The 27,968-nt window shown below is 44.5% G+C and overlaps 1 protein-coding gene across 1 annotated transcript in view; it reads right to left on the reverse strand.

Annotated features, from left to right (window-relative positions):
- The window catches only part of LOC138452822 (adhesion G-protein coupled receptor F3-like), a 496,652-nt gene that overhangs the window by 185,803 nt on the left and 282,881 nt on the right, over positions 1-27,968 (reverse strand). Inside the window, exons 10-11 of the mRNA XM_069605163.1 lie at positions 18,750-18,881; positions 17,568-17,752 (exon numbers count right to left, since the gene is read on the reverse strand). Of these exons, the coding sequence (XP_069461264.1) occupies positions 17,568-17,752; positions 18,750-18,881 (317 nt within the window). The remainder of the gene's footprint in view (positions 1-17,567; positions 17,753-18,749; positions 18,882-27,968) is intronic.

Below are 27,968 nucleotides of genomic sequence, written 5' to 3' on the forward strand. Positions count from 1 at the left end.
TGATTAGCAGCGGAGTCCCCTTTCTGTTCGGAGATTCGATAATGTTCAGTGTTCGTCTGATATTGTCGTATGTCCCTCTGCCCGGGATAAAGCCTGTTTGATCTTTGTGTATTAACTCGGGGAGGAACCTGCCCAGTCTGGTTGCTAACACTTTGGAATAGATTTTCCCCTCGGTGTTCATCAGTGCTATTGGCCTATATGAGGCCGCCTGCTCAGGGTCCTTCCCCGGTTTCTGAAGTAGGATGGTGGTTGACTCGGCCATAGAGTTTGTTATCTTCCTATTAGTCAGCAAGGAGTTGAACAACAGTGATAGCTGACGGATTAGGACGCGTGCAAATGTTTTGTAAAACTTGGTCGTCACCCCATCAGGGCCTGGGGCAGTGTTCTTTAGTGATTTTATGGCGTCTAGGATTTCCTCCGTAGTAATCGGAGCCTCTAAGGAGTCGAGGGAGGCAGTAGTGGCTGGGGCGCGAAATGATGATAGTGTTTCTGCTGGGGCCTTTTCTCCGGGGATGAGGGCGGCCCTTGCATGATCGACTTGTGATGGGTTACCATAGTTTCTATTATGTCTGGAGTAGTGAATTTGTTCTTCCCATCCGGCCCTTTAAGATTTGTGATGTTATTCCTATTGTGTGTCTTTTGTAATTTGTATTCTAGCAGCCGGTTTGCCTTGTTGCCTTTCTGATAATAGAATGGTTTTGTATACGCCAAGGCCTTTGTGGTGCCGAGGGCCCAGTGCATCTCTAGCGTCCTTCTGGCGTTTTTTAGCTCCCTGCCAGCCTTTCTGGAGTATTGGGCCTTTAATTCCTTTTCTAACGTGGAGACCCTTGATTCTAAAGCTTGCGTGTGGAGCTTGGAAATTCTAACTTGCTCGGCGGCTGCGCTGATGAACACCCCCCTTATTACCGGTTTCATAGCCTCCCACTGTAGCCCTTTTGTGACTTCGGGGTTCTGGTTTTCCTTAAAATAATTGACCAGGGCGTCTTCCCGCCTGCCCCCTTATCGCCTGATCCAGCAAGAGGGTATCATTAAGCTTCCAGAATCTGGGAGGAGGGTCGGGACCCCCCAGAATTGAAAGGTCCGCCGAAACTGGCGCATGGTCGGATACCATGCATGTATGGTCCAATGTTGCTAAAGCAGGGGAATAGAGTGCTGGTGGCTAGTAAGAGGTTGATTCGGGAATGCCCCCATGTGCGTTTGAGTAATATGTGTAATCGCGGGTCTCTGGGTTAGCTACCCTCCAAATGTCCGCTGCGCCCGACTATCTTAGTAGGTTGGCTAGCGCCAGACCCCGGGTGATATCTGGATTAGACAGGGGCAGTGATTTATCCCTTACGGGATCTGGGACAGCATTAAAGTCTCCCCCAATGAGGAGGTATCCTGTGGTGAAAGTTAGCAACAGGGGGAGTAGCTCCAGGATGAAATTGTCCTGGTTTGCATTGGGGACGTAGATCCCCGCGATTGTAATTGGCTGTTCGGCAATGTGTCCACGTATGAGGAGCTGCCGGCTGGGTCTTTTTTGACTGTGGGGTTGGTCAGAGGAAATGTATCGCTTAGCAGGATTGCCACCCCCATCTTTTTCTCCCTGCTGGAGGCGAAGAAGCCTTGCTTGAAACGCTTGAATTTGATTTGGTGCTCATTGCTTGGCAAAAGGTGCGTTTCCTGGAGAATCACTATGTCCCCACTTAGCGATGCTAGTCTATTCTCCACAGATTTGCGCTTCCTCAGTGAGTTAAGACCTTGGACGTTCCAGGTCAGGATCAGAACCCCTCTAATGTTGTCCGGGCCCATTGATTATGAGGGAGTGCCTAGTTATGTGCGAGTAGTGCTGCGCAGTAGCGGGGGGGCCTTAGTGGGGTTCCCGTGCATATGTGTTGATGTGCCGTTGTTGCCGATCTCTATGTGTGGGACTATAACTGTTAACTGGGGCAATTGGGCTTCCAAACTGTTCCCCGGCCCTTGAACAACCCCCCCTACACCCCAAGAACTGTTGGGATGAGACCATAAAGCTCATCCGTGGGTTTACTAGTCAACCCCGCCGCCGAGAGATGTGCTTTGTAACGATAGCGAGAAACTACTGAGTTGAGGCGTATTGGGCTCATGGCCGGAGTAGATAGTGGTTGGTGTGGGATTGTGTCCTTAGCTGCGATCATACGAATATCCCCGTGGGTATCAGAGGTCCCTACCTCTCTCACCCGAATGAGAAGGGGGGGATCCGTTGCGGTGTCGGTGCTCATGTGTCCCAGCGGTATTCCGGGGGGTGACACACTAACCTTCCACATCGCAAGCGGGCGGAGCATTAGGGCCCCTCGGTCAGTTCGGGTCCTGCTGCTTCCAGGGGCTCCATGGGCTGCAGCGCCTGCCGGCACGTGACCAGCGGTTGGGCGATGGCGAGCCGGGCTGTGATTGGGAGTGCGCCGTTGGCTCGGAGTCCCCGTCGGTGGATCCTTTTCCTAGAAAACGGTCTGCCTCCTTTGGGTTGCGGATCAGCTTGCAGGTTCCTTCCCATTCGAAGCTTAGGGCTGTTGGATGGCTCCAGCGATATTGAATTTTCCGTGTTTGCAGCCATTCCGTTAGTTTGCGGAGGGCTCTCCATTTCTGGAGGGTCGTGCTCGCCAGGTCCTGATACAGTGCAGTGTTGGCACCTCTGAAAATGATCTGTTTTGAGGATCTGGCCTCTCTCATTATCTCCTCCTTGACCTTGAAAAAGTGGATCTGGGCGATGACGTCCGGAGGGGAGGATGATCCTTTCCTTGGTGCTGTGCGGTGGACCCTGTCGATTTCTAGAGGAGCGCTATCCGGTAGAGTTATTATGAATCTGAACAGGTCTTTGGTGAAGCCTTCGAGCTTGTCGTCGGTTATTGTGGTGGGGATCCCGCAGAGGCGTATGTTATTCCGGCGGGACCTATTCTCCGGGTCCTCTTGCTTGGATTCGAGCGCCTCGCATCTTGCCTCTAGGGCTGCTATCCTGTTCAGGCCGCGGTCCAATTCATATGTGTTGTCGCACAAGCTATTTGCAACCTCCTCAGTGCGTTTTTCCACTTCCTCCACTCTCTTATCGATCAAGGCTATTTTCGTGGTTACCTCGTCTGTGCCCTTCTGGATCTCATTGTTGAGTACCAGCAGGAGATCTTTCAGATCTGATTTGGTGGCAAAGTGTTCAACCTGCGGCTCTTCCGTGGTGCGGGCGCTGCCGGTCGTCTCACTCGGCGCTTGAGTAAAAAAAGAAGTTTGGAAAAGTTACTCAAATGCGCCAACCTTATTCAAAGAATATGTTCAAGGTGAGTCAATTCAATTTTGTTTTTATTTTGCACAATAGATTAAAGAACATTCAAACAAAAATTGTTCCAGTTTTGTGTTTACTTCATACCATTTCAATCCTTGATACAACTTGATATTAGGTGTTAACTCCACCCCTATAGTTTAGTAGCTTCTTCAAGAAAAATTATTTTTGTTAAACTGATTATCTGTGCCTAACTATATCTCTCTCAACACGTGTTTCCCCATTGTTGCTAACAATGGTTCATCAGGAGAGGAAATGTATTTGCATTCTTGTGATTTTAGCATATATCCAGCTAATTTTGACAGGCTCAAAATAGATGAACAAATAAACTTGATGGTTATTTTATTTTTTCAGGGTTTGCCTTTTTATCCCAATTTTTGGATAAAGTTCTGTGTTATAACTTGTTTCTTGTTTTGCGATCCTTTGCCATGATAAGCATCCGAGCATCGGCGCTTGGTTAGATTTTCCTGCTTTGCTCTGATTGGGGGCGAGCATCATTGCTGCAATGTCCGCTTGTTTTGACGCTTTGCTACTTTTTGACATGGTGGTGCCGGCAGGGGGTGGAAGTGGCTGTAGTGAGCTTGTCGCCTTGTGTTCAAAGGACGGGGCGCTTGGGAAGGGGCTGGTGCTGGTTGCTGCGTGCACCAAGCTTGATCCCTGAGGTTTCCACCCCAGGCGCGACTGTTTACTGTTAGTGTGGGTTGCGTGCCCCGTGTGCCGCCGCTGGGGTCCGCAGGGTGGTGCTTCCTGGGTGGATTATGCTCATGAGTTGCACTAACGACTTGCCCCTGATGAAGTCCCCTGTCGCGGCGCCCCCTATGTGACCTCACGGTGCGCTGGTGTGACGATGTGGTGACGCACCAGATCCCCCGTTGGGCCCGTTGGATAAGGGCCACTGTACCTCTAGCCCAGCTCCGGATGCTGTTGCTTTGTGGTTGGTGTAGGATGCCACCCCTCCGGTCCGGCACCGGGTGTCGCTAGAATATGGTTCCCCGTTCTTAGCGCCGGGGGTGCGTGTGATGATGGCGCTTATGGGTTTGCTGTGCTTTGCCCGTCTGGAATTTCCCCCCGGCGCTCACCGCGAGGGTTGAATGGCTGGGTTTATGAGTGCGGGGCTCCCCGCCCCCTCTGCCACCCCGCCGTGACCCACGGGGCAGCTCCGTGCCACGGTGTGTCGAGGAACTTAGGGGCATGCCCGCAGTTGATGGAGACTCAGGCCAGGCCCCTGGGAGCCGCAGAGCGGTACGCCGCGCTCCCAGGTCCGCCTGGTCAGACCTCGCAGGTTAGGAATGGAGAAAATCCTCCTGGGGGCACTGCCCCCGATCGCCCCACATCGCAAGTCTGAGGTTCCGGCAGGAGGGGCCGGTCCGAAGTTCCAGCAGGGGCGGTATCAGGGAGGCCCCCCCATGGGGCGCCGGGGTTCCAAAGACTCCTCTGCCCGACGGGCTTCAGCGGGCCTCAGCTGGCGTGGCACCGGGAGGCTTCCGGCACCGGGTGCTTGTCAGCTGCGTGGGCGAATCAGCACAGGCAGCGGCCCTCCTCCAACAGCCGTGGGCTCGGCAGTCCGTGTTCAGCCCGCAGCCCCAGTCGAGCAGATCAGTGCCAGCTCGGGCCACGAAGGAGAGCATGGCCCCTCCCCCTCAGTGGCCGTGACTGTCCAGACTGGCCGATCGCCATCTTGAATTTTGCTTCGCCAGCTGGGCGCAGATTTCAGAGGCCGATATCGCTGAGGGAGCCGGTTTACATATCTTTAGATCCGGCGATTCGGGGGCAGCAGATGTTCATGCTGCAGTAGGTATATTTTCACAGCTGATTTTGCATTGTATGCTGCTAAAATTCCCCTCGACGGCAGGGTAAACTAGGAGCAATCATGGAGCCATGCTCTTCGGTTGGTTCCTACCTACGCCACCCGCATCAGCTTTAAGGAAAGGTAATGAGGCGACTCACCTAGAGATTGAAGCCAGAAATGTGAACACAAATTGGAAAATCCACTAGTTAAAAGAATGTATTGATTCCATCCGAAAAGCAGGCCACTGATGGCAAAAACAGGAACGAGTCTAGAGCACTAGCATTAACTATAAGTTAATAATGCAGCAGTACAAGAATTATGTTACAACAATTAAAGATTTTGGGTGAGGCCACAATGGTAGATAGAGTGGAGCCAGAGCCGGTTTAACCCCTGTGGATGGCCCCACCCCCCCGCAAAATAATCTCCTAATACATTTTTAATTTCTGCACCACTTTATTCTGATCCATCGTCGCTGGGCCCCTAAACGGAGTGGGGCCCATAGGCCGGTGCTTACTTGGCCTAATGGATCATATGGCACTGAGCGGACCCGCCATGATGGTGATCTGATCCTCCTCTCCTCAGCCGCTTTAGAAGAGCCCTTGGCCACCGATTTAGCAGAGACCCCCTTTGAGGTCTCATGAAGAAGATTGGCAGCATCCTGAGATGGTGGGGAAACGCTGTGGAGAGTAGGCCCGGCGACTGGCGCCAGATGCAGTACTTCAGCAGTGTCAAAGGCAGCACCACTCTGGGCCTGCTGTGGGCACAAGGAATCTCTTCAGGGACGAGAGATCAGCTCAGCAGCATGAAACACCTTCTGCAGAGGATAGGTGAAACCTCCCGGCTAAAGGTTTCAATACTGGCAGTGTCAGCTAACCAGGGGCAGTGCCACAGTAGCGCAAACCTCGGCAGCTGATTAGGGTGACTCCAGCAGCAGGGGATTGGGGGTGGGGCTGGAGGGGGGCTTTCGCCATAAAACATTTAATAAGTCAAAATGTAGGCAGGAGGAGTGAGGGGGAATGACATTTCTCCTGAGGCTGGATCATTCCCTGCATGTGTTCCTGTTTCCAACATATATCAAAGTAAAACCCCATGAGTTTGGCAAATAACAAGAGTGATGTATCTTGGAGTGGCATTAACTTAGGCAGGACACACAGGAACCACTCCAGAGCCAGGCATGTAGAAAAAGGTAAACATCTTTAATGTTACAGTTCAAAGTAGGAAAGTGAGACTGGAGAACAGGAAATATGCTTCTACCTGCTCTGGCTCTCTCCCTGCCTGTCCCCAACCGTCGTTCCTGGAACCCTCATGCTCCCTCTGTCCCAGGCCTCACACTAACACTCCAAGCTCCACTACTCTCACACATATATACATATGTTCAAAGGATGAACAGCACTCACAGACATGGTGGTGATCAAGCACCATTCTGAACGTGTGTGCAAAACTAACATAACATTACATTTTTAAAACATCCGAATTAACTCTTTGTACAGTCATCATTTCAAAAAACATTCCTAATTTAAGAAATATATGTGCAACTGCATTTAAAAAATAATTCTGTGGACATTTCACCTTTAAAAACCAATTATCCTCATTTAAGAAAAACTTTTCATCCAATTTCAAAACCCTGCGCATCATCATCTAAGAGTTCAACATTATTCATGCCATACAGGATCAATTAAAATATGTGCATGTATCATTTAAATAATGCATTGACTGCATTTAAACATCATTTCAAGACAGCACACACTGCACTCATACTCTGCATCATATACTTTGAATCTGACCCCATGTTATCTGAATCAATATCCATGTCCCACGACATTACTCATACATTGTTTCAAAAATAATACCTGCAAACTGTATTTATTCTGCAACAACCCTGCACACTCAGCATTGCTCTCATAAAAACTGCTTCTAAATTCACTATTGGCCCCATGTGTTTACTTGCACTGCAGCGCACTGTATTAACATCCTCCTGAAAACGTATTATTATTTATTATTAAGCGTGTAAGTTTAAAACACTAAAATATTCCAATACCACGTTGTTCAGCCAAATCTCCTTCAAAAATGATTCTTATATATTTGCTGCTTCCTGCACTATTGCAGTTCATCTTCAAATAATTATAGAATGTTAGTCCTCATTAAGCTGGTGCGCCGCAATGACAAGAACTGCGCCGGATGCCAGCATGTCTTTAATTCACTGCTTCACTCAACATCCCGGAAAACACATAAAAGCATTACCATAATCCTTTAAACATTGATGCTGACACGGCCGCTTAGTTCCTTAATACGTGCATACCTCAAATTAAATGTACTACAAACTTCTCTTAATATTCCGGTTCACAGTCACCGCTTATTGCCTCTTCTGCTGCTTCCTCTCACTTTACGTTCGTCTTCATTCTTGGATGCTAGTATCGCACGAAGTGAACTTTCATAACGCAGCCCGAGGACATCTTCATGATTCCATTCCCAGATGCAAATGTTCGCCAGTTCCGTGAATGTCATCACGTAACGTGCGCATGTTCTAATGGCCTTTCCTTTAATCTCCCTTTCTCCGAACACAGACAAGGAGATTATGGCGCCGGGTCTAATCACTGCGTTCCAGCCTGACGCCACAGCTCGCTCACGGCCTCTGCTGCTGCCCGTTGCTTCATATGTACACTGGCAGTGTGTACTCTCATTTTCTGGCTGCCTGCATGGGTACTCTGCTCCAGCCTCATGTTCCCCCCATAGTGCAAGACTTATACCTGTCCTCAAGCAGCACAGACATTTCTGGATTTCACTTGTTATGGCCTCTGCTTTACTTCCATGGACTCCACTCCCTACATGGATTGACATCTCGTGTGAGGCCACAGTTGTTCTTCTCCTTGAGTCTCCATCTCCATCACACATCCCCTTTCACACCTTCCACTGGGTTCTTAAAGTGCTCGTCGCCAAAATGATGTATCTTGGAGTGGCATTAACTTAGGCAAGACACACTGGAACCACTCCAGAGCCAGGCATGTAGAAAAAGGTAAACATCTTTAATGTTACAGTTCAAATTAGGAAAGTGAGACTGGAGAACAGGAAATATGCTTCTACCTGCTCTGGCTCTCTCCCTGCCTGTCCCCAACCGTTGTCCCTGGAACCCTCATGCTCCCTCTGTTCCAGGCCTCACACCAACACTCCAAGCTCCACTACTCTCACACACATATACACAGCTCATCTAGCCAGATGTAAAGCTAAGCGCTAGAGCGAAACTAGGCACTAGGCTATAACAAATAGCTGTCACTGAACACAAAGAGACAATTTAATATGTGCAGGGCATATGCAAGGTGAATATTGCCTGGGAGGAGTTTCAATGTGTGTACTTATCTCATACATGGAATAACATTCGTTTTTTGTTATCTAAATATAGTGTTCAAAATATATGAATTTACCTAACCTATAAATACCAAGGTACATTCATTATATGTATCCCCCACTGCAACTTTTACATGAATATTAAAAAAGCAAATAATTGCTAAAGGCTTTTTCATCGCATAGTTTTACTCTTCTTAAGGTGTGTTATCCTATTTGTAAAGCACATGAAGGCCATAAACATGGTTTCTTGGCACTGTAGGGCTGATCATTGGCAGACCTTTCATAGTAGCCCTGGAAGAGATACATTGTTATTTGACGTCTGGATAATGCCTGGTCCTCTATTCCGTGCTAATGGCATCCCACATAAAAGGGTCTTGGCTGTGGTTTTTCAGTCTCTGGATCTGTTGTGTGAAGACCCAGGTATTGCATAATGAGAGGCAGTACCATTGGGTCAAAGCAAGGTGAGAGAGGCCTCCACACACGAATTTGGGAAGGGTGATGGTTTGGCATATACTACACAACAGTCACTACTGGCAGAGCAGTAAGCCAGGGGTACGATAATATCACAAGACTGAACAATACCTTCTGGACTGTCGCGGTTTATTATGCAGTCACACTCAACTCAGGGAGTGCCTTTCCCCTCAAGCAAGGTGGCGCACAATAAAGCGCTTTTATTTCAGATTCAATTTGGTGAACCTCCAACCCATCTCACACCCAACCCCAAAAAATACCTTGTATGGACTAGGAACCAGGCTGGTGTATAGTAAGAATATGTATTTATTTATTTATTTAATCAAGGTTTGACAAACGGACTAACATCAGCCACCAATGCTGTGTCAACACCCAATAGCGCAACAATAGGTCTATCCTTCAAACAACACAGATGAAATTGCAAAGCCTGCAATAACCACTTACAACAGATTTCATTTCACTTTAACCAATAAAAACATTTGCAATACAATACAAAATCCACAGAAATGACTTAATTTGAAACAATACTTTTCTTCCATAAACCCCCACGCTCCAGGCCTCAATTTAATATGACCCCTTTGATTGAAAGGCAAGGTGCAGGGCACAATGGAAACACTGTTTTACTGCTGATTTAAAAAGGTGCTATTTGTGAAGGGAATTCAATGGGAAAAATCGTTTTTTAGCTTTTTATTTAAGGGCAAGGTTGGGAAAAAGGGACTCAAATGGAACTCGTTTTTGAACACACATGAAAATAAAAGGCACGGCTTGGTATTTTGGGGTCTGAGAAAAATGGGAACAATAGGGGAAATTTCGTTTTGTAACACACATACGGATGAGAACAATACTTTGTAATTCTGATTTTAAATGAAAGGGGAATTTCGTTTTTCAACACACATACAGATGAGATGAATACCTGTCTGCACCCTCCACATTGACTTAAAAGTAGGTGTTTTGTGGATTATCTCTTTTTGGGATTATGGACACCCCACCCCCCACCATTTCTATGTGGAAGTCAAGGATTTCAGAAACAGTCACCCAAGTCGTTGTAGGCTATACCAGGGATGTCATTTAGGGGTCACCAGAGGTAGCAACTGCGACCCCTAAGGTCTCCCTTGGTTTCCCTGGGGTCGTCCTTGCTACCCCTAGAAGAAAAAGTAAAAAAAAAAAATGCAAGCTCCTGGGCTGTGGCCAGCTCCATGTGGCTCTTTGCTTCTGGAGTGAATGGCTTTCTTGTTCAGGCCTCTTAAAAAAAGGGCACAAATTGAATAGGGGTTCTACAGTTCTAACCCTTTCAGCAGTGACCCTAAATAAGAAACAATAGGAATACCAAATAATGTGTCTTTCTGGAATTCTATACAATAATTGCTAGACTCATAAAAGGTTTATTTCAGGCACACTTCATGGGGTGAGTCACTGATTAAGTCTGTTCTTAAACAGCTCAACTCAGCATTTCATCCTTCTGAGGTCGATAAATAAGTACCAACACAGGTGATATTGTAGGTATATTTGTTCTATATAAAGCGCTTAAGCGTAAGTGCTATCTAATAAAACATTGCTATCATTTGGACATGGACGTCTGCTTGGATTCACAGTAATATGGTAATATGGGCCTATACACATTGATCTTAACAATACATATGGCGATCCATTCTTGTATGAAATATATATTGTATTTTAGTGATATTGTAACCATATTTTTCGTACTGTACTTAGGAACAATGCTATGTGATGCCACTTCCTGTTTTGTCAAGGGGTGAGAGGTTGTGTTCCATCGCTTCCCGTGATATCACTTTGGCGTGGGGTCAGTTCAAGGGTCGTATGATGTCACTTCCGCTACCCCTGGCATTTTCGTGAAATGACGTCACTGGGCAATACCGGCTCTAACACACTGGGCATGAGCTTTTGTTAGTTTCAAATTCTAACACTCATCCTGTGAATTACTGTATGGGAATTAATTGATCTACTTTAATCAAATGTGCTAAGGATCTACACAAAGTCCCCGCTCCCCACACTTTAATGGAACGTTTAAGGATGGCTGCTACAAAAACACTGCAATTTCAACAGAGAGGGTGGTTTTCAAAGGGATATTTACTTTGAATGAATTTAATAAATTGTGCGAAAGGCTTATTGACCCACCAATGAAAAGGGATAAAGGCAGGTGACTTCCCACACAATTGATGGCTTTGGGATATCTACTTACATGGGAGGCTTTGGTCAGGGAAAACAGCAGGGCTCCTCCGAGGACAGCACAGGTCTGGTCAAGGGCTTGCAGTCAAGGATTTTCTCCTACACCCAGACTCCTTCTGCACCTCTGGTGTGGTTCCCAGCTAGCTTTTCTATTTCCCATCCACTGTCTCCAACACAAGAATTGAGTCCTCTCTGCTAGTTGTTCCTCACAAGAGTCCAGCAGCAACTCTCTCCTGGAATAATTCACAAAAAGCCCAGTTCTAATGCAAAATTGCCTTCTTATAGGAGCGTGACACTCCTACATCATCATAATTTCCCACAAATCCACAAATCTTGATCCTATGGCTGCTAATAGGATCAGAAATTGAGAGGGGTGCATTATGTAAACTCAGTGAGGAGAATGATACGTCATTCTAAAATGACAGGTGAAGTTACATTTTTCAGCTCTTTTTAATCTATCAGCATGGCAACTGCCCTCATTTTTCAGATAATTGCATATATGTATATATTTTTATGAACTACATTTTAAGGTCGTATCAGATGATGCTAATTGGAAGTCAGCACGCCCTTCCTGGGCGGAGCTACAGTTTTTCTTAATTTCCTCATTTCCTCGTGGACCGTACTAGTGACAAATATGACACTTCATCAAACGTTAATTTTGTCCTTCACCTCACACCAACTTTCAAATTTCTTGGAATCATGGGAAAGCCAGAATCACATTTTTCTTAATAACTTCTGCTATGTTTATCTCACATAAATCATTTTAGGATGGTTCAAAGGAGATTTCTGTCACCTTTAATAAACGTCCGGAACAAGCTTTGTGGCATGTACGTTGCCCTCTTTATGGAACAAAATGTATTCTTCTTTTAATTAAACCTCTGCCTCACAAGCCTCACTCACTTTCATAGCCCCCAACATTTCTAGATTTCGAGTACAAATGCACTAACAGGGCATGTGACTTTTAGCCCATGTTTATTCTAGCTCTCCTCAAGAGCTTCAAAGGACGTTGTTTGAGGCTTAATGCGCATTTTATGGGAAGACCTGACCTTAAGGTCATCATTGCAAGCCGGGTTATCTGCATCACCATAGTTGAAATCTCTCCTCCATCATTTCTTTGTATTTTTTCTCTTTAAATTGAAAACCAGACATCTTTCTGCTACAGAGCCCAAAACAACAGGTCATGGGTCACATTTTCGTTTCAGTGGAAAAGCCCCTCTGCATCCAAGCTTTTGAAAGTACAGCTTTAGATCAACCAAAGGTTTTTACCTTTCGACATTTTGCACAGCATTGTGCTCAACCAGTTGCATAGTAAATTACATTCAAACCTGTTGTTTATAACATATAGTTTTTGCTTCCACAATATTAATCCTGAGGTACATTCAGAAATTCACCAAATAGGCCAGTTCACAGAGAGCACCAGTGTTCAATTATGAAAAATGAAATAAGCCCTTCCATTTAAATGCCATTTAGGCTGTTGAAAATAAACGCTCTTTTCCCTCGTGTAAAATGGCATAGATTCGGTTTCAACCGGATTCCTGAATCACAGTCTCATGTTGCATAAGGATATTGCACATGCTGCTAGCTGTCTCTTTAAGTAGAAAGTGTAGCTTTCCATGTATTTAGGATAATATCATTCCCAGCCGCAGGTATCTTATTTTTCCATGCACCAGGCGTGCACAATCATTTTAAGCTTTTGGGCACCTTCTCCTTCACTTGAAGTAGGCCCATTTCTTTTTTTGTCCTTCAGTAGGCCTCATGTTTGAAAACAAAAGTTTTGGCTGGGCCTCGTTTTCCAATAAATCTCATAGCAGCCTATTTCTCTCACCCAATAGGGGCCTTGCGTGGCCTTTCAAACACTTGGGCTGTATTTGTGCCCCACAGAACTGGACTGAGATAAGAACCAGACTAGAGTATGCAACTGGAGCTGGCTGAAACCTGCAGTGTAAAGAGCACACAAAGAGGCGGCACACACAATCTTGCTAGAACAAAAGCCAAACACAATTGAACAAGTGAACGCCTGGATGAAGAGCTCATGAGGCAAACCCCCAAGGAAGAAATTACAGGTTTGGTTGAATGAATGTGAACACATCGAACTTGCAGAGAGATCACCAAATTGCATTGCAGCCGTTGCTCTTGCACAGTGACCCAACATCCTTACACAGAGAGAGAGCTATGGCTGTCCATGTACACAGGGCACTATGAAGCTCCTACTTACTGGCACCCTTGCTAAAAGGTAGGCAGCAAACGGAAACAGATACAAATGATAAGAGAACATTGATTGGAATGGTCTAATTAAGCTAAGAAGGAATCCAACAGAGTTCTAAGGAAAAGCGGGCATGGATGTTGGAGCCATTGAATGGGCCAATGGAACCTTAATCAGGGGCTGGACATACAAGACAAAAGAAGGCACAGGCAGGCATCGATAACAATAACAAGCAGGAAACAGGTTTAAACAGCGTAGCTATTTCTCCATCTGGAACTAACTGTAATGAATAGGGAACCCTACACTACATTTTGGCACCAACACTAGAAACTGATAGCAATCTATCTTGTAGCAAGGATATTCATAACAACTAAGGGAAAACAGAATATTATTGTAATATCTGGAAAATTGTAACTTGGGTATTTCTTATAGCAACAAAGAACAGAACTTGTGATATGTCTAAACTGCAAACCTATAAGTAGTGCTGCCTGGTACACCAGGGACCCGTATTATTGTGACTCACGCAAGAATTCTACAAGAACAGTCTTCAAGCTATAGAACAATTTTGCTAATGTTTCAAGGTGGGAATAGAGCTTGTAAACCGGGCCTCATAACAGAACAAGACCTAATAGCCCAAACTAAAGAATTCTCAGTGCTGTTAGTAAAAGGGCTCATGATGGTGCAGCGGCCCAACAGGAAATCTCCAGACTTCTCTATAGACCAGTCCGCCATTGGTTCCTGCCCTGCTTTTTGGCTGGGCGAATGTTGCAGTCTCTTTGAACGTTACATGGTTACAATAATAAACAGCATCTTCATTACGGTGGTTTGAGCCATTTGCTGAAAGTGCAGACATTTTGTTGTCGATTAATCAGCTTCGTATAAAGACAATGTGCCTCATCACGAATTTGGCCTGAGTCTTTACATGCAGCAGGAACGATATTACCTCTGCATTTAAGGGTTGACCAAATTACGAGTTGGGTCGAAAATTGCAATTTTACTTAAGCTTTTTGCTGGAGGTATAAATGGCAAGTTTCAGGTTGTTTTTTGGCACAATTACCGCCGACTGTAATGGAGCTCCTGAGCACCATCTTGTGATTGTGCCAGACCAAGATTTGGTAGCGCTAGTACCATTGGGCGGTGTCCCAGCTGTATTACTGCCGCGGTACTGGCCAACTCGTGATGAGGCCCAATATCAGTCCTTGTTTGCTCTGATAATAAGTTGGCTCATTTTGCTGAAAATGATCGTCCTTTCATGTTCTGCTACATTGCCAGTGATCAGGAAGGGACCTGAGTCCACATGACAAAGACGCTGCAATGCGAATGTATGGCACGAGAGCGGCAGAAACAATGGGTATGTTTGTGTGCTGCAGCACAGAGAAGGCAGTAACAAGCCCAGCATTAGTTGGTTTAATTATCTTAAATGCTGACAGGGACACATACAGAATATTTACTGAGAATGCCCGAGTTATCTGGTGAAATTGTATTTTTAAAATGCTACAAAGGAAATGAGTGCACATACAGGCACTTTGACAAATGTGACAAGTCTTTACATCATGTTGTGTGGTAATGTATCACTTTGCAAAATAGCTTTTATTTTAAAGAAAGGAAGAAAAAACAAGAATCCAAGTCATTTCCGTGACATAAGGTTGGCACAGCTCAAATTCTGAACTGGCAATGACGATCTGTGAAAAAATCACCATAACTTACGAAACAAGTACCATTTGTTCAAAATGAAGTTAAACTCAGACTCCAATTTCCAGAATGCAATTGCGCGTTACATTAATGCTTTGGACTCGAGCGTGGCATTCCATTGGGATGTCATCCTGTCGACCTAGTAATGAGATTTTTAATTATGTCTTTCTCACCCTTTCTGCCAAATCGTACTAGCCACAAGAGTGACACTGTGAGGACATTTCCATGAAAACGCACCCTAAAAACATAGATAAAATCTATCTTGAAGATTCAATAGAATCTTGAAGTCCATGGCACGCCCCATAAGGTACACTGTCTCCAAAACACCAGCACTTTAAAAAAATATAGCTCACGCCACCCAGGTATTGGCTGACATATACACAATGCATGACAGCAGCCTGCCTTTCACTTGCCTGCCACCTTCTCATGCTGGCACTTTAACGGTCTTGCCCTCATCCCCTCAAAACACACAGGTCTGATAGTGAGTAGACAGGTGCTCATAGTCAGCAACCAACACGTGTGGGATGCATTTGGTCGTCGTAAGCAGCTTTCACCTACCTGTCTGCAGACACAGAGCCTCCCAGAAGCCTACAGGAGCCGCGTGCTGTTTTTGCTGGTTTCGGGAAGGAACCCTTTCTTTGTGCTACAGTGGATCAGGGAGAGAGGGGAGGAGCAGGCGTTGTCAGCCGGTTTAACTTTGCTGTACGCCTGCCTAGAGTTAGTTCACTGGTGCACGGTGATGTGGGAATTGTTTCATTGTGAGCTTCATTAAAGTGAGCTGCTTTCCCCTGTGCTCGGATTAACTTCTGCTGTGCGCCTGCTTCAAGCGAGTTCTATAGTGCACAGAGGTGCACGAAGGTCTAGTCCATCGTTTTGTTGTGACCTTCATTAAAGGGAACTGCTTTCCTCTGCAATTGCATGGTAGAATCCAGGGAGAGGAGGGACTGAAAACAAGAGGGGATCCCTCTGTGAACCCTGCGCAAGGAGACAAAGCTTTGGGCAGCTTCCATGGACATCGAGCACCACTCAAAGCCTCCCCCTGCTTATCCATGCTTTGCCAGTGAAAAACAAATGTGCAGTTTTAAATCAGGATGTATGCTTGTAAAAAGAAAAGAAACACAAGAAATATTTTTATAAGTTAAAAGGAGGGTTAATACATTTTTTAACATTAATTAGTGTTCTTGTGAAATTGTATCTTACATATATTTGAAATTTAACATTTATTAGTATTTTTGTGAAATCATATCTTACATATATTTGAAATTCGCTCTACATATAAATCAAAATATAAATGGAAAAAATGTAGTAATTGTCTGAAAATGTATCATTTTGTTTGGAAGATGCATGGTATATTTACCATTCAAAGATGGCTGGCTTGTTTCCAGAGAGCTTCCTTAGAGACAGTCATCCAGATGGCTGCCTCCATGGTAGAGCCCACTCAAAATCAAAGAATTCAGAGATGGGCAGGAATGGGTGAGATTAGCCATAGGCATTACATTGGCTAGGGGCAGGGAATGGGTGGGATTACAACTGTGTATCCCTCCTCAAATGTCGTCTCTATTGAAAAAGCATTACAGGCCCACTTCCAAAGCCCATATTTGAAGCTCTTATGTTAATTACAATAGTTTTGGCTTTTAAGGTAGCGCTTACAGCGCCACCTAATAGCCCAAACTAAAAAGGAGTTGGTGATACAGGCCTCAGGTTGGAATGGAGTGCTGTTGGCTCTGTAAACAAAACAGAACAAGCAAACAAAGAGGGTCAATATCTGGGTTTTTAAAGGCATGCTGCTCACAGGGGAAAACAATTCCTGTTGAGAGAGCTTCAGGCAAATAGTACTCTGCTTCCTGACTGTGCCCTTTGCATGGGTTGAGGCAAGGCAAGGTTGCGGAGACAGAAACGGTTTATGGACTGAAGTTTGGTTCTGTACTTTACACAGGAAGCACACTGAGAAGCAGCAAGAGCCATGCACAGTGGAGGTGCAAGCAAGAATGAAACCTAAATCTATAACAGGCCTTGCTCATGTCCATGTTCCAAATTTCACAAAGGTTGGGACCACAGTGCACCATTGCGGTTCTGCAAAACCCAGAAGTGGATTCCGGAATTGCATTGAATTCAACATTTACACTGGAGGTTTGTTGATTGGTCTCAGGACACTTGAATAGTTCAGGCACATAAACACCTAATAACTGGACTCCACATGCCTTTTGGGAATAGTCCTTGCTGGCAAGATGACAGGGTCCTGACACTGAAGTAATCCAGGTTAACTTGTACCTGCTTGTTCTATGGCTGGACACCGTGGAACAGTGGTGAACAACTTTCAGCCCTTTAGATAGTTTGGCCTTGAACTCCTATCAGAACTTGCCAGTATAGTCAATGTAGAGGAGTCGTTGCCTAAATGGATTGGAGTGCTGCATTTTGCCTACCCCTGCTAAAGATTGCTTGTATCTGATGAGAGTCCTTGATTTATGTTTTCTGGAACATTGCAATTCCATCTTCTTTCTAACACTACAAATCCTTGAAATCCAGAAATACATGATGAGGTGTACATGACAAAACTTTACGACCAGCATCAGTGAGGAAAGTACATAATCTATACTCACGGCTACATTATCCAACGCTGCTTTCAGTTGTTTGCTTATGCAGTTATCAACAATCTGCAGCCACACACCATTTGATGAGCAATTCCTTGTCATGTTTCCAATTTTGTCACTTGGACAGTTTATGGTTGACGAGATCCCAGCTTTTGTGATGTCCCAGCCATTTTCATCACGTTCGCAAAACTTGTCTTGAAATAAATATAAAAAGGTTACATTACCATTAAATGATCTAAACAAAGCACTTTGCATTTACATTCATGTATTATATGGGTATAGATCAGGGGTCTGAAACCTGCAGATCTGTAGTTGTTTTGGACTAGGACTCCAATGATCTCTCACCAGTGACTACGCTGGCTAGGACTTATGAGAGTTCAATTCAACAACATCTTGAGAGTGAAATGTTGCAGACCCCTGGCATAGATGTTCACAGCTCCAGAATATATTGAGGAGTGATTTAATGTTTAGTTAAGAGAACAGTGTTTTTTTTTACTGCTGCTGAGTCTCATTTGGCCAAAACAAAGTACACTGGTTTCGGCGTGTTGGACATTTTGCAATTTGATACCTCAGAGATCTGCAGCACATTTCCAGGTATTCCCAATACCCTTATCCACACACTGCATTTCCCTTTTCATGCAAGGCTTCTATTTTAATGCTTTTAAAATGCTCCTGGGTCTTTCGCTAGCACGACCACTGAGAAGGCACCCCAAGGCTGTCATGCCAAAGCACGATGGGCAGAATTATGCAACCACGTGTGTGTATGTAAAGTGCTTCAGTGCACACAGACTTGCACTATGTTTGCATTGACGCCGATGTGATGGCTGATAGGAACATGTACCATACCCTTGACAAACATGTTGTGTTTTCATTCACTAATAGATCTTTCAATTTACTTTACTCAAAATTCATGTTATGTGTTATGTCTCAATACTCTTATGTCAAGTCCTCATTTTTTTCTGATTTTTATTTAATCTAATTAACCTAATTTTCAGATGATATGCATACAGTCTGTTCAAAATGTAAACCTTGAACAACCCAAAACAAAACTGCTTGTGGAGAAAATTAAAATCATATAAACGTTTGACATCGGTTGTGAAGAAAATACAGTAGATGCTGACCACATGGGGACCTTGCAGATCTTTGAAACGCTGAACTCTTAATGAGATTCTCTTAAAAAGCAAGCCGTACCTTTTATGACTGCAATGGGGATGGAGTGCGTTTTCTCCTGGTCGCATGGATTTGTAAATCTGCAAGTGTAAATTGTATCATCCTCTGGAGCTGGAGTGGCCAACTGATAACACTTCAGATCGGTCCTTGGACCTGCAACCAAAACACGAATAGAAAGGCCCCATTAGTTGACGCGCATTGCTCTATGCAAGCAAGCCCAGTATGATACTCCAGGTTTTCAGGGAGAATGATTTCTCTTATTGGTGGTAGAATATTGTTTTATATGTATGTTTAATTGAGGCTTGGGGAATCTGATCGATACATCATGTGATGAGAAGTTATGTGTGGTGCACCTGCTACATTTCTGAAAGTGTACCCAGCGAACCTCTGTCAAGTCTTAAAACCTCTAGCAGGGTGACCACCTGCAAAGCTGAGCCCCTGACACACCAAATACCAGCATAATTGGATCTAGACGGTGGCCGTGGACTCAGACCTCTGACCGTCCCCCTCTTGAGCCAAAACATTGGCTAGAGTCCCCTTCCCCCTCTCCCATTGCAACTATCCCTGATTTATTTTCATTCCCTCTCACTGGATCGGATCTTGCACTCCACTAATTCTAAATGTACTCACTTAACTCGTAAGGTCCTTCTGTACTGTGGAATGTGTTCTCCGTGAAGTACCACCCTGATGTGAATTGCAACCAATCTAACCCACTGCTTTGAGGAGGGAAAGTAAGTTGTGCAAAAAGTTACAACAATTCAGATATCAATCAATTCTTCACTGTGGGTCCTCGCGATGAGTATCGTAATCCTGCTCATTCAGCGAATTTATGCAGCCATCGGACTGATCCTCTTCCTTGATTCAGTGGGGTTGAGAGTTGGTTTTTCTTTAGCAAAAAAGAGGCCACCTACTCCCTCTGAAAAACACCTTTGTTCCAATGTATTGTCAAAGGGAGATTTAGAAATGTATATGCGCTAAGCAACCCCATTGCAAGCTTTGTGCTAAAACATGCAATCATTACATTTTCTGCAGTTTATACTCCATTTTACAACATATCTTGTATTAAGTATTAAGTATCCACACACAGAACTTGTCTCCCATCACTTTTTTCCCTAGGAGGGTACAGATGGATGTAGTGGAAAATATTGTAGATGAAACTGTGTTGGAAGATATTATGGAAGAAAATGGCATACAATTATTCTTTAATTAAAAATAAAATGACATAAATGAAGCAGTACTTTTTGTCAAGTGGGGTATTTATTTTAATTTATAGAGTGTTGTAATGATGTGCTGTGCAGAGGATTGCAAATAAGCGGTAACAAATACATAAAAAATACAAGCAAACACAATTATGATGCATTTTTCATACTGGGGAATAACAGAAGAGAAGCGGAAGGAAGAACGTGTGGGGAAAACACGTAAATGGGGAAGCAGGACCATTCCATCAATCAGGGGCACAAGGGATAAAATGAGCTTAAGTGGGACTGGGCACAGTGGGGACATGAGGCAGCCAATAAGGAAAGAGTGGAACCGCAAGGAGTGCAGCTAGAAGAGTACATGGAAACGAGAGGAATAATGAGATACTGCAAGACCATGAACACACTTAAATACCATCCAGAAGAAACTGAAGAAGAGCAGGTAAGCAGAGTTATCGAAGAGCAGCAAAAGAGGGTGAGAATATCAGAAGGGTACAGAAGCAGACGGATAGCAGGGTTAAAATGGAATGGAGAGGAGAAAAAGCATAAGCAAGGAGAAGGAAAAGGAAAAACCCAGTGTTGAAGGATTTTATTCGCGTAAAAGGTAAGAAAACAGAATGAGTGGGAAACGGCAAGAGAAGAAATGTGATCAGCGAGGTTAATGAGGAAAAATGTCATGTATATGAGTGGAAGAAGTGAGGGGAAGAAAATGAGGATAATGAATAGTAGCTGTTTGACAGTCATGAGGTGAAGGAGCAGGAACAAAAATCTGATTTTCCTTTCAAGCACCATGATAAGCTTGCTGATGGTGTTGGAAGCGGCCGCGCAGGAGTGAATCAGTGCTGCTTGCCACGAAGTAGTACGTCGTGTGAGGTCCTTTCCTTGGATCAGACCCCTGTGAGTACAGCAAGTACAGTGTGGGAGACGACATGGTGTTTCTGCACCGGTGAACAAAGCGGAATGAGCGGAGTGCACCACAAGACCGGCAATGCATTAGGCTTGGGGGTGAGTTTTTGGTCTATGGACGGTCTGGGAAACAGTGGAGCTGCTCAGTGCTGCTTGGGGCAGTGCCCTGTGCTTTGTCGCCAACTTCCCAAATTTTCCAGGATTGCCAACCCGCTTTTTGAAAAGGAGTACTGGCTGTTCCCAGAGGCGTTGCTAGGGGGGGCTGAGGGCGCTATAGCCCCGGGCCTTTTGGTTGTAGCCCCGGATAGAAGCTCAGGGGCTACAACCAAAAGGCTATAGCTAGCCCCGAGTCCCACCAATCCCGACATTAGCTTAGCCCTTGATCTTTTCCAGACCTAACAACACCCCTGGCTGTTCCACAGGGATGTGCATGTTTTGCATAGGAGCTGGTGTCAGTGTTGGTCGACAGTATAAGGGAGGACCTAGGGCTCGGATGTTCCTCTGGCCTCTTGTTGTGCAGAGCTGGAGGCAATAGACAGCACTGGGTGTCTGGGGTTTGACCTGGTCTGGGCGTTATGCATCAGGCGGCCTGGCTGGCCCCGCTGCATTAGAGCGCTCTGCTGTCTTTTAGTAAACACAGCTTGGCCCAGCCTGTGGAAATACCAGTCATTAACCACTTGGTTCGTCTTGCTGCTGATGTTATGAAATAAGGACTGTGGTGGCAGTGGGGGCGAGTTCTGGCTGTTAATGTATCCACTTGAGCTGACTTGGGGTGGCCATCTGAACACTAGTACGTGACCGACGGCTTTAGGTCCTAATAACATACTTCCGCCCTCCATTTTGCCAGGTACGTTTTCACTTGTAACCAGTGAAAGTAAACGGTGTTAAGTAGGAACAGTTTAATAAGGCCAACACAATCTGGCACAGCTGGCACTGCCAACTGAAACAAAGAGGGCCTCTGTTGCAAGGGTTAGGAGAACTAAGCCACCTACACAGTTGTCCAATATGCATGTTACGAAAAAATAAATACACGCAATCAACAATTAAGTGGGCACTGAGGAGCCAGAAGATGTTGGAGAAGTATTATAAAACAGGTGGGGAGATCTAGAATTCTAACAATGACCTTAACCCTAACTTGGACCCAGTAGAGTGCAGTCACACAAATATTGGTCCTGCATCCAATATGAACTCCAAAGATATAGGGGATGGAAACCTATTAGCTTATATGGAGAACGCAGCGAGCCCAACTGAGCGGACGGAAGCCGCTATGAAGAACACAGGCATTATACAGGCTTCTCACTCAGAGCCTGTTATACATGGTGCAGCTGTGGACAGCAATGGATTAAGGAACAAATCCTCAGCAAATGCAGAGCCTGTTGTCGTATCCCAGGACACTCCATATGAAAGATCGTTACTTGAGGCACTAAACGAAAACATTAAAGCCCGATTTAGAAAGACCGCTCAGAGACCGCTCCAAATGGTCTTTTTAAATCAATCAGTCATGCCGCTGCCGCACACGAGTGTGCGCAGTTGCTGACAGGCGCGGCCAGACAAGGGAAGTTGCAGGAGCAAGGTAAGTGTGTTTTTTGTCTTGTTTGTGTGTGTGTGTGAGAGAGTGTGTGACTGCATGGGAGAGGAGGGGCAATGTGTTAGGCTGGAAGAGGGTGGTGGGTGATGAAAGTGGGGGTTTTGTGGTGCAACCCCCCAATTTTCAAGAAATCCACTGATAGAGGGTGGGGGAGGGATCGTCGTCATGGAGGGGAGGGGCTTAGATTGAAAATGTCATATTTCAGAATTTTAAAGGCCACATAATATCGGCTGAAAAAAATTCGGTCTGTTTTGTGTTCGGCCTTTAAAATGCGTAAATATCACATACAACCATTGACTGTCTATATGATGAGAACTGTCAGAAGGCAACAGATACCCGGGAGCCTGCCTCTCTTTTGTGAGTGCGGGGATATGCCAGGGGCCATGCGGAACAGCAGCTCTGTCCTATTAACATCAGCCAGGGGGTAGTGGGCCAATACAATATTGTGCCAATAGTAACGTTAGCAGCCATCCCTGTTGTTAACTTAATAATTACGGGCAGGATGGCCACATGGGGCATCCCTAGAGCTATGGTCAATGTTACGGACCATGTGGCCCCTGGAGTTGACAGGGTGACTACCCCGCCTCTATCCACTAGGGAAGTGAAGTATATACGGAGGCTGTGGAGTCGTAGAAAATGCTTTATTTTCAAGTAAGTAATAAACCCGGCGCCCCGCACTGCGACCGCATACATCCACTCCTCAAGCCTCTCTCAACGGTCACTCCAAATCCCCCAACAATCCAAATAGCATTCCACACAAACATTCTATGCAGACACAGTCAGGGAGCCCCATGAACATTAACAATAGGAATATGAATACAACATCACCCCCCTCCTTTAAATATTGAAAAGCAAACAAGTTACCTTTATAATTATACATGACAGCGATAACTAACTATATACACAGTCTGGAAACCAAATGAAATTACTATAATATTAGTCAGCAGGAAACAACAAAAAATTTAGAATTCAACTTTGCATAACATAATCTCTGGTCCAAAACGGTAATCGTCTTTCTCTTGTATTACGCACAAAACTATGTTCAGGAACATCATCACTTTGAGAGATATTTGCTTCTCGAGCTGGTCTGACTATCTCCCCATTCACATCCTCCAACTCATACTGAATGTGATCATCGCCAAACAAATCTGTCGCTCTTCTCTCACTTCCAAATTTCCCAACTCTTCCATGCTTCCCTTTCCACATCCATTTACTGACCCTATCCCAATTCCACACAGCTCCACCAGCAACTCCAACAGCTCTTCTGAACACTTGTACCACCTCAACCGGACTGCTGTATTTAGGGTCACCCTTTCTCACGTTTCTACCAAACTTAATTCGCACAAAATCTCCTGGTACGATTTTCAGCTTGGGCTCTCCTGTGGGGAAACTACTCTTAACCCGATGTCTGACCAAACTATGATTTCCACTATGTAAAGCTTTCCTGTGATTAACCCATTCTGGATTAAGAAAAGTATTAGGAGCTCTTCCCCTCATTAATTCAAATGGAGAGACATCCATTCCCCTCTTAACAGACATCCTACTACTCCATATCCTCTCCTTGAGAACCTCATCCACTGATACATTATTACTCAAAGCCAACTCTACCGCCTCCACAATAACACGGTTATACCTCTCCACTAATCCGTTGGTATGTGGATGATATAAAGCTGAAAACCTCCATTCAATTCCCGATCTCTTTGCAAAATCTCTCACTTCTCTACTTTTAAATTGAACTCCATTGTCACTAATGACTATTTTGGGAAATCCTTCCCTCCTGCAAATTTGCATAATAAATTTTATTATCTCTTGACTATCAATTTTACTCACTGCCTTGACTTCAGGCCACCCTGAGTAGTAATCAACCAACACTATCAAGAACTTCTTCTCACCAATCAACTTTGGATATGGCCTAACAATATCAATCCCTACCATTTCCCAAGGTGCTTCACCCTTACAAATGCTAATAGGTTTAGACTTGACAACTCTACAACTCTTGTCACTGTTCTGACATGGCCAGCAATTTCTAACCGCTCTCTCTATCATCAGATCCATACCTGGCCAGCAGTATTTCAATCTCACATTGTTCTTTGTGGCCATAATGCCAGGATGACCCTGGTGTGCTTTTTCAATAAGTTCATCATATAATTTACGTGGGGGAATTAGTTTTTCCCCCCTCACTAGAAATCCATCCTCTATTGACAATTCATCTCTCACCTCCCAGAATCTCAAACATGCTTCGCTAACTGCCTTCTTTTCAGGCCATCCAGATTTCATGTATTCATTGATTTGCAACAGTTCAATATCTTTGCTCAACTCCCCAATCCTGGTATCCCTGGACGTGACCTCAAACACCACAGCTACCATCTCATCATCCATCTCCACCATTGTCTGGCCACTTCCCAATGGTAATTTTGATAGAAAATCAGCAACAACATTCCTTTTTCCAGGCACGTACTTCACTACAAAGTTGTAATCTTGCAGTTTAAGACTAAGTCTTGCCAATCTCGGCGAGGCCTTGCACATTCCTTTGACCGTAAGGACTTCAATCAATGGTTTATGGTCCTTCTGAATCACAAATTTTGTTCCCCACAAATATTTCCTGAAATAATTCACCGCCCAAGAACAAGCCAGTAATTCCTTTTCAATTACTGAATATCTACTCTCTGCATCTGAAATGGCTCTTGAGGCATGACTGATTATTCTCTCATTGGCATCTTCATCTATCTGTGATAAAACTGCTCCCAAACCATTCCCGCTGGCATCCACTGTGATCTTAGTCATCCTACCAAACTCAAACCCTCCTAACTCCAAAGAATTACATATTTCTGTTTTTATGCAACCTACCGCCTTATCGCAATCATCATTCCACACAAACTTAGCATCTTTTTTCAACAATTTTCTCAGCGGCTCTGTGACACTCGCAAAGTTTTTAACAAACCTATTATAATACTCGCATAACCCCAAGAATAATCTCAAGTCATCTTTGTTCTTTGGATTAGGAGACTCCTTAATGGCTTCCATTGCATCCCTTTTTGGTTAGTACCCCTTGCCATTTACACTATGTCCTAAATATTCTACTTCATCAACTCCAATTTTACACTTGCTTTGCTCAATTTTCAAACCAACATCTTCTAATCTTCTCAACACATCTTTCAACCTGTTATCATGTTCTTCCATTCCTTTTCCAAACACAATAATATCATCTTGATACACAAAGATCCCACTTAAACCCTTAAGAACATGCATCATAACCCTTTGGAATACGGCTGCCGCGGATGCTAAACCAAACGGCATGCGTTTATATCTATACAGACCATGTGGCGTAATAAAAGCTGTAATGTCTCTGCAATCCTCATTAAGTGAAATTTGATGATAGGCTTTTGAGAGATCTAACGTAGAAAACACATCCGCATTTCCAATACAATTCAACATTTCAGAAATAATGGGAAGAAGGAAAATATCAGTTATTATGTTCTTGTTGACATCCCTCAAATCCACGCAAATCCTGAGTTTGCCATTTTTCTTCAGTGCCACAACAATGGGGCTCACCCATTCGGAAGACTCAATTTTTTCTATAACACCTTCAGATTCCAACAATGTCAACTCCTGCTCAACTTTGTCAGCAATGGCAAATTGAACCGGTCTAGACTTTGTGCGTCTAACAGGTACAGCTCCTTTCTTGAGGCAAATTCTCTGCGCAAAATCCTTTAATAAGCCCAACTTTGACTTAACTTTATTTTTCTCCGCTGACACTTCCTTTCTTCGTTGTTGACTACTATTTACCAGCAGAATCTGTTCTTCCGTACATGGATCTAACCTGATTCTCAAACCAGCTTGGTCTCTCCATCCTATGATGTTCACACCTTTTTCTGCCACATAAACTTTAACCTGGGCTCGTCTGTCTTTAAATTGAATGATACAAGAAAACCACCCAATCATTTTGATCTTAGATCCTTCAAATCCACCCGGATTTCTAATGTCTGGTGAAATGAACTCGCTTTTGAGACCACGTGTCATAAGGTTCTGCCATGTTTTCTTAGTAATAATTGTCCATGGTGAACAACTATCCACGTTCACTCTAAGCTTCCAATTATCTAGAACCACCACGCAACTCGGGTACTTAAATTCTCCTTCCACAGGTTCATGTATGAAGAACACCCTTTCTTCCTCTGACTCTTCCTCTTCATCCATGATGACAGAAACTTTCTTCTTCTTTCTACAAACAACTGCAAAATGACCTTTTATGCCACAATTTCCACATTTCTGTCCCAGTGCCAGACACTGTTTTGCATTCGCATAATGACCAATTATGCCACAGTTATAACATCTGTTACCATCTCTTGGTTGGGCATTCTGAAATCTTTGATCATACTGTGTACGAGGTTCATTCTTTGACCAATTTCTTCCTTGACCTTTATTTGAACTTCCTCTGTACTCTGGATTTTTTGCTTTATTGTTCTTTCCTGGAGTGGCTTCCATCTTGTCTTTGGATCGCAGTGCATTAACCTGGCCTTGTTCCTCTTGTTCCTGTACTACCTTGGTAGTGTGGCGTTGCATGCTCTGTACAGCTTCTTCTTTCTTGTCTTTCATCTCCTTGGAGCATAATTGACTATGCTCCACCCGCTTAGCAATGGCTATAGTCTCCGGTAGTGATGGATTGCCAACCATCCACAGTCTGTCTTGAACTATATTATCTTTTTAGTGAATAATTATCTGATCTTGTATTAATTCATCAAGGGTGATGCCATTGCCGAATTGACAGGTCCGCGATAAGACCCTCAATGCTGAAAATTATTCCTCAATACTCTCGTTTCTTTTTGCACTCTGGTGTAAAATGTATATCTATTTTTAGCCACATTAGTTTCCGGGGCATAGTACTTGTCCAATTGTTTTATGGCCTTGTCATGTTCGTCAGCATCTCCAGCTTCATCTCTCGTCAATTCTGGAAGTTCTCTATACTTCTTCTGACCCTCTAATCCAAGGGCATGCAACAAAAGCAGCTTCTTCTTGCGGGATGTGAGTTCTTCATGTTCCACAGGTTGAACATAGTTTAACCAAAACTCCTTCCACTCTGACCAGACAACTGCTGGTTGTCCTGGAGTCGGCAAAAAACTTGCTGGAGGCTGAATACTTGCCCTGCATTCTAGTAATCCAAATGGCCTCTCCACAGTTGTGCAAGTGTGGAGGTGTGGAGTTACTAAGACACTGTCTTGCAAATCTTTGATAATCTTTATGTGGGCATCCCTTTTTCAATCTTCATATAGGGAGAAGAGGAAAGAAAAAAAATGTTTTTTTTTCAAGTACTGGGACGAGGATGAAGGTGCCTAATCCTCGTCCTCCCCAGACTTCCTGGTCCACAAAGTGCGCGATCACGTGAGCGCTGGAGGGTCCTTTACTCTTATGAAGCGCGATGCTGATCCTGGTCCTGAAAATGCTCACGATCACGTGAGCGCGAGCCAACAAAAGGTCCTTTAATCTAATACACGCGATGCTGCACGCGTATGACTGGAAGCGATCGCACTTTCGATCGAAACTTCCCTTATTTAC

Source organism: Ambystoma mexicanum, chromosome 4p, assembly GCF_040938575.1.
Source record: "Ambystoma mexicanum isolate Mex_15411 chromosome 4p, UKY_AmexF1_1, whole genome shotgun sequence".
NCBI lineage: Eukaryota > Metazoa > Chordata > Amphibia > Caudata > Ambystomatidae > Ambystoma > Ambystoma mexicanum.